The sequence below is a fragment of the Mus caroli genome, chromosome 6 (genome assembly GCF_900094665.2).
Source record: "Mus caroli chromosome 6, CAROLI_EIJ_v1.1, whole genome shotgun sequence".
In the NCBI taxonomy this organism is placed as follows: domain Eukaryota; kingdom Metazoa; phylum Chordata; class Mammalia; order Rodentia; family Muridae; genus Mus; species Mus caroli.
This window is the reverse complement of record NC_034575.1, coordinates 43,640,670-43,648,124: the sequence shown is the minus strand read 5'-3', so window position 1 is coordinate 43,648,124 and position 7,455 is coordinate 43,640,670. Positions and strand designations below refer to the sequence as shown.

At 40.8% G+C, this 7,455-nt stretch overlaps 1 protein-coding gene across 1 annotated transcript in view; it reads left to right on the top strand.

Moving 5' to 3' along the window:
• Positions 1-5,087, top strand: part of Tra2a (transformer 2 alpha homolog) — a 20,053-nt gene extending 14,966 nt beyond the window's left edge. The window contains exons 4-7 of the mRNA XM_029478594.1: positions 2,097-2,212; positions 3,417-3,551; positions 4,074-4,141; positions 4,278-5,087. Coding sequence (XP_029334454.1) covers positions 2,097-2,212; positions 3,417-3,551; positions 4,074-4,141; positions 4,278-4,288 — 330 coding nt within the window. The 3' untranslated portion in view covers positions 4,289-5,087. The remainder of the gene's footprint in view (positions 1-2,096; positions 2,213-3,416; positions 3,552-4,073; positions 4,142-4,277) is intronic.
• The last annotated feature ends 2,368 nt before the right edge of the window (positions 5,088-7,455 follow it).

Genomic DNA, 7,455 nt, shown 5'->3' with positions numbered 1-7,455 from the left:
AGAGAGAGATCTTCGTGAAGTGTTTTCTCGATATGGACCTCTGAGTGGTGTTAATGTAGTTTATGATCAGCGAACTGGAAGGTCACGTGGATTTGCTTTTGTGTATTTTGAGAGAATAGATGACTCTAAGGAGGTAAATCTGGTTTTTCAATTTTCATTTAAAAATTTTTGGTATGCATAATGATAAAGTATTACTACTACTAATAGTAGTAGTAGTATGTAATTTCTAATTAGTAATAGCATTACTGTCAGACATCTATTAATCTACATTTCTGTAAATATGCCTTCTGATTCTGTGACCTGATTGGAACTCTCTCACAGTGTTATAGTTAAAAAAGTTTTGCTTTTCAGTATGTGCTGGTATAATTACATGCTGATTGAAATCTGACCTTATGAAGTGAATTATATAAGTTAATGTTAAAAACTACAGTGTGGGCTGGAGAGATGGCTTAGTGTTTAAGAGCACCGACTGCTCTTCTGCTCTTCCTAAGGTCCTGAGTGAGTTCAAATCCCAGCAACCACATGGTGGCTCACAACCACCCATAATGAGATCTGACACACTCTTCTGGGGTGTCTGAAGTCAGCTACAGTGTACTTACATATAATAATAAATAAATCTTTGGGCCTGTGCAATGGGGCCGGAGTGGAGTTCAATTTCCAGCAACCACATGATGGCTCACAACCATCTGTACAGCCACAGTATACTCATATACATATAATAAATAAATAATCTTTGAAAATATTTTTTAAAAACTATAGTGTATGTTTTTTTTTAATAAGCCCATATTCATGTTTAAATTAATCTAATTTTAGCCTGATTCCCCATGTGCTGATGCAGACGTGGCTTTTCTAACTTTTTAATGTATTTGTTATTCTGCTCTGTAATTCAAACATGAATTGGTACAGATCATAATGAAAATTAGTGCCTATTTCAAAAATAGTGCCTGATAATGGCATTTGGAGGTGTGAGGATGTTTGGCACGCTAGTGTGCTGCACATGTCATGTGTGTAACACTGAGAGTGAGCTGAGGCTGAAAGAGCACTTGGATGAATCCTATAGTGGACTGGATGACCCCAGATGATTGTATTTCTTAGTGATTCTTAGTTTGTAAATTTATTATCTAGTAGGCACACTAATTTCTCAGTTATTAGAACATTTATTTTTTTATTAGTGTGTATTTGGGACTTGCTTATTCCTGTTTTTAAGTCACAGTATCACTGATTCACTGGCTGTCCTCAAACTCATGGAGATCTGCCTGCCTCTACCTCTTGAGTGCTGAGATTAAAGGTTTTTACCTTATTTCAGTTAGGATATGAGCCAGGCTTGGTATATAATGTGACTATAATCCCACCACTTGGGAGATAGATCGACAAAAATAGATCTAGGTGAGTAGGTAGGTAGAGGATGGCTACAGCCATCAATCCAGGCAGGCAGAATAGGGACAAAAATGGGAGAAAAACATTGGTATCATTGCATCCTTCCTCCCCATCCCCCCAGTGGGATTAACTCAAACCCAGACAGGCTATGTCCCTTTACACTTGGAAATCACTAGGGGGCAGTATTGGCTTAGATTTGTTCATTTTAAACAAAGGGGTACAAACTATTACAATTGTTTGCAGCCCTTTAAATTGTTTTTTGGCTACTTAGTTTTACCAACAAATATTGAATTACAATCTGAAGAGCAAGAATAGAGGTAGGTTAGGGAGGGCATGGTGATGCATACCTGTAATTCCAGTATGAGGCAGGAGGACTGCTATAATTCCCAAGTCATTCATGGTGACAGTGATAATCTAGTCTTAAGGTGAGCAGCTGAGGTTATAAACAAAAGTTAAAAGATTAAAGCTTAGTTCACTCTTCTGCATATCTAAGATGTTAATAAGTGAAGCAGAGCTTAGTGGCTTTATGTTTGGGCAACTTAAAGTAGGTTCTGAACAGTACTGAACTCTGGAAAAACCGATGGTCCCTATACAAGGTGCATTAACTATGCTATTTTCAAAGGTAGATTCATTTGGATTAAGAATACTTCATGCTTAATTTTAGCTAAAAATGGCTTCAAGATTAGTGAGTTATTAATTGCTTTCTTTTTCTCTTGTAGGCTATGGAGAGAGCAAATGGGATGGAGCTGGACGGTAGAAGAATCCGTGTGGATTATTCTATCACCAAGAGAGCGCACACACCCACACCAGGCATTTACATGGGCAGACCAACTCAGTAAGATTGGATTTTATAGGGGTAGAGTATGTGCCTAGCAGATTCAGGGCTTGGGTGTAGGTCCTAGACTGCAAAGCAAATAAAGCCAGTTATTTTAAGATTAAACTGCACTCTAGAAATGTAATAATGCATGTCAAAATTTGACTAGGGAACTGAAAACATCTACACCCCCTCCCTTCTTTATCATTTTATTTTTGTCAGTATATATTCATTTGCAGGGACTAGAAAGATGGCTCATCAGTTAAACATTTGCTGTCCCACATAGGACCCAAATTAGAACATACTTTAGTACGTTTATTTTATGCATATACTTCAAGTGAACGAGATCTGTGTATGTTCTTTGCTGGGCACAGTGGTTTGGCTCCGGTCCTAGTAAAGATACAAAGGAGGCAGAGGCCAGACTTTAAAAAGGGTCCCTTATTTGGAACATGTGAAGAAAGAGGGCTTGATTTAAATTCACCTCTAAAAGTTGTAACACATTGGATCTGGATCCTGACACAGTTTTAGTGGAGTCATTCTCTCCAGTGCTCAGGGTTTGTTTAATTAAATATTTATCTTAGGAAGGGGACATAGGCTTGCAGAATTTGGTTCTATCCATCCTTGTAGGTTCTATAGGTGGAACTCAGACTTACCAGCCTTCAGCAAGTGCCTTTCCTCACTGGCCCTTCTTTCCAGCCTGTATATTTGCTATTTCTTCCTTGTCTTTCAGGTATTCTTAGACGTAGTTTTAGCTACTTTCCACCTGTTAATGTCTTCTTTCAGTCTTTCTTCTTTCTTCCTTTTAGAAGACAGTGTCTCTACAGAGCCTTGGTTGTCCTAGAACTTACTTTGCAGACTGGCTGGCCTCAAACTCACAGAAATCCTCCTACCTCTGCCTTCCAAGTGCTGTGACTAAAGTGATACACTTGGCTTGGTTTTTAAGTCTGTGTTGGAGAGGGTATACACAAGCACATCGAAGCCTTGGAGGCTGAAAAACGGTGTAGCTCCCCTGGAGCTAGAATAGCCAGATGTTGTGAGTGCTAAAAACCGAACAGGTAACTGCAGAGCCATCTCTCCAGAGAGTTCTGTGAATCGAACACCATGGGCATTGGCAAAGTGAGCTGTGTGAGGGCATTTGCATTGCAAGGGGAGGTTCCTTCTCCTCTCACTTGTCCCAGTATGAAATGATCTGGATAATAACCTTTCCCCCTTCATTTTTCTGTAGTAGCGGTGGTGGAGGTGGCGGAGGAGGAGGTGGTGGCGGCGGAGGTGGTGGAGGTGGCAGACGACGAGATTCTTACTACGATAGAGGATATGATCGAGGCTATGACAGATACGAAGATTATGATTACCGGTACAGGTAATATTTTAATTTGGGATACCTATACTTTGCAAAATAGTAGCATTATACAGCACTTTAATGTTGATATGTATGAATAAAAAACTGGATGTTTGAGCCAGGTCTGGTAGCTGGGTAGTGCCAATTGTTTGAGAGACAAAGATAGGATCATTTAAGCCTGGCCTGTCAACATGGTGATTTTTATATATTTTCGGGTGGGGTAGACAGGAGCTGGAGTAGATTTTAGGGCTGAGTGTGTCACTCAGTGGAACTATGATTCTCCAGTATTAGGTCCTGGGCTCAATCCTTAATACTGTTGAGTTTTTGGTTGGTTTATTTGTTTTGAAGACATGGCCTCAATTACATAGCCCTAACTGACTTGGAACTGGCTGTGCAAACCAGCCTGGCCTCATTAGCAGATACTGTCTTCCAAGAATTGAGATTAAAAACCTGTACTACTCTAATGGCTAGGGTTTTTGTTTTGTTTTGTTTTCACCTGACTGTGGTTATGTGATGTACTAATTCAGCTCTCATTTCTTACAGAAGAAGGTCGCCCTCTCCTTACTACAGTCGCTACAGGTCACGATCAAGATCCCGTTCCTATAGTCCAAGTATGTAAATTTTACTTTTGTAGAATTGAAACCATCTTTCTAAGCAGTGGTGTACTTTGGGATATGTGGTTGCTGTTAATATTGGAAAGATATTAGACCAGTCAGACTGTAATTAATTCTTTCTGTTCTATTTCAGGACGCTATTGATACTGGAGTGATTGTGCCCAAGGACTTTGCTTTTTCTCTTCTTTTTGATTTTGGATTCCCAAGCTTCCATGCTTCCTAGTCCTTTAAAAAACAAAACAACCTGGTTTATTTAATCTCTGCGTGACCAGTTGTGTTGCTGTTTCCACCCTTTGTTATACTCTAAAGGTGTAATTGTCTTTTCAGTAGTGAACATCCTGAGTGAAAGGGAGCCCCGGGTTATGCTTTGTGGTTCTTTTGCCTTTACAGAGGATTAACTTCTTATTTGAGGACAGAAACCATCTTTTGAAAACTTTTTCTGATGGATATTGTGGTAGACATTAGAAATCTGTGGTATGATAAACTGCTTTTTAATCTTCTTTAGGGAAGGTAAATAACACTTTAAGTAGGTCAGTCATGCCAGCTTTGTCTGGAGTGGCATGGAGCAGTTGAATAGTTGAGTGTAGAATGTTTGAAGCTCTAGAAGAAAATGTGGGACATTTCTTTTGAAGAATATAACTTTGAACCTAAGAATTAAGTCACCTTTTAGAAATTAAAAGCTTGTAATTCCTATAAGACATGTTGTATTTGAATTTACATGTTAAACCTTATAAACTTAAAGTGTGATTTTTATGTTAAATTTACAGAAACTTAAGTATTCCCTTAATCACTGAAGGACAACCTTTATTTATTAACTAGAACAATTGTATAACTTGCTGTTAGAAATTTTGGTATTGGGACATTGGTTACATGGGTTATTGTATAGGATCCTAAAATACATGTGGGGAAGAGTAATTTCAAATAAAAGTTAATTTGAAAATGGGATTGTCTCTTTATTTGATAACAGTGGGAAATATAACTGGATTAAAAGCCGTTTTTTGTTTTATGATTGAGTGTTTTGCTTGCATGTATATATGTGTAGTATGTACATATGCAGAACCTGCTGTGGGAGCTAGAAAAGGTGTCTTAGCTCTTGGCCTGGTAACAGTTGGGAGCCACCATGTGGGTGCTTGGGAGTAGAAATTTTGCCCATCTTAAGTTAACTAATTTCCCTACGTTTTCCTAAGACTGTGTGTTTGTGTGTCTGTGTGTGTAATGTGAGCCAAAGGTATGAAGTAGAAGCAAAGATCATGGAGTCAGAATTTTTTAAACCAGTGTAATTTTATCATATGTCCACCTTTTATTCCAGCACGTGGAGGGCAGAGATAGGTGCGAATTTCTTGAGTTTGAAACTAGCCTGGTCTACTAGTTCTAGCACACAGATAGATAGATAGATAGATAGATAGATAGATAGATAGATAGATAGATAGATAGATAGATAGATAAAAAGACCTGCTTTAAAAGGAATGTTTTGTGTGTGTACCCAACTCTAGAGACAGTAAAATCACCTTGAGCACAATTTGTGCCAGTCTTGAAGGACTATAGGGTAAGACCCAGCCAATGAGGAAAAGACCCACATTAGAATAGAAACCAAGTAAACATCCTTCAAAAGTTTGTTTGCTAGCTTGGTTTGAGTTCTGGAGCATCCTTTTTACAAAACTTGCTTTGCAAGCTACTCTCCGATTCCTTGTGTGTTCCTTTATGTAGAACTGAGATTATTTGTTGCTGAACATCCTTGGGCCTTTTCTTGACCAATTATTGGTGTGGGGGGGTTCCCTCTGTAAGGAGGTGGTAGGAAGCAAACAGGTGAGCCTAGCCTTTAACAACTGATACATCTTTCCAGCCCTTATAAGTGGATATTAGTTACAAGTGTAGGATAACCGTGCTACAAAACACAGACCCAGAGAAGCCAAGTAACAAGGAGGGCCCAATAGGAGAATAGATTAGACATTGGGGTGGGTGGAGGGAGGGTACTGGGTGGGGAAAGGGGTGAGGTTGGTTACATGAGGAATGAAGTAGGATGGAGAACTGAATTGGGAGAGGTGCATCTCTGGGATGAGTCCAGGAATCTATGAGGATGACCCTAACCCAAGACTTTTAGCATAACCAGGCAAAACTCAATGGGATTGAGACCAACCCAGCCACAAAAGCTTAGACCCAGAACTTGTCCCTTGTTACACAAGGGTAAAAAGTGGAGCAGAATTTGAGGAAAGGGCCAAACTGACTGGCTTGGCTTGAGATCCATGCCATGGGAGGGAACCCACCCCTGACATTATACTATAATGACACCCTGCTTGGTGACAGGAGACTAGCATAACTCATCAGAGAGGCTTTACCCACCAACTGATAGAGACTGATGCAGAGGCCCAGAGCCAAACAAGTTAGGAATCCCACTGAAGAGATGGAGGGAGGGAGGAAACACTCAGCTAACCAGGGCCCATAAGGGACCTACAAAGACTGAACTGGCCACCAGCAAGCATGTGTAGGAGGGACCTAGGCCCTCTGCATAGATGTAACAGTTGTGCAGCTGGGTCTTAATGTGGAATTGCGCCAGGAACAGGGGCTGTCTGACTACCCTGCCTGCCTTTGGATCCCTTTCCCCTAACTGGGCTGCCTTGTCTAACCTTAGAAGATGTGCCTAGACTTCCTACAACTTGCTATGCCAAGACTGGTTGACACCGATAGGATGTCCTGAGGAGAGGAGGAAGAAGGTTGGGTTGGGTGTGTGGAGAGGGAGAGGGACTGGGAAGAGAGGAGGGAGGGGAAGCTGTGACCAGGAAGGAAAGAAAAAGAAAACCCAGCAAACCCTGGGGGCAAGTCAGTACACAAGTGTTCCTCCATGGCCCCGCCTCCAGTTCCTGCCTAGAGTTCATGTTCTGACGTTTCCTCATGATGAACTAAGTATAAGCTATTAGCTGAAATAAATGCTTCGTTCCTCCAACCTGCTTTTAGGCATGGTGTTTTATCACAAGCAAAAGAAAGCAAAGTAATAAAATATCTTACATACATGCAGGCATTTACACTCCATAGGTGCCCATGGAGGCTGGAAGAAAAGGGACTGGAACCTGTTAAAGATGCTTGCGAACCACCACAGGGTGCTAGACACTGGACCTGGGTCCTCTGCACCAGCAACAGGTGTGCTTAACTGATGAACTCTCTCTAATCCCTAGGATTTCTTTTAATCATTGTAAGCAAAATAGAAATATGTCTGTAGGGCTGGTGAGATGGCTCAGTGGGTAAGAGCACCCGACTGCTCTTCCGAAGGTCCAGAGTTCAAATCCCAGCAACCACATGGTGGCTCACAACCATCC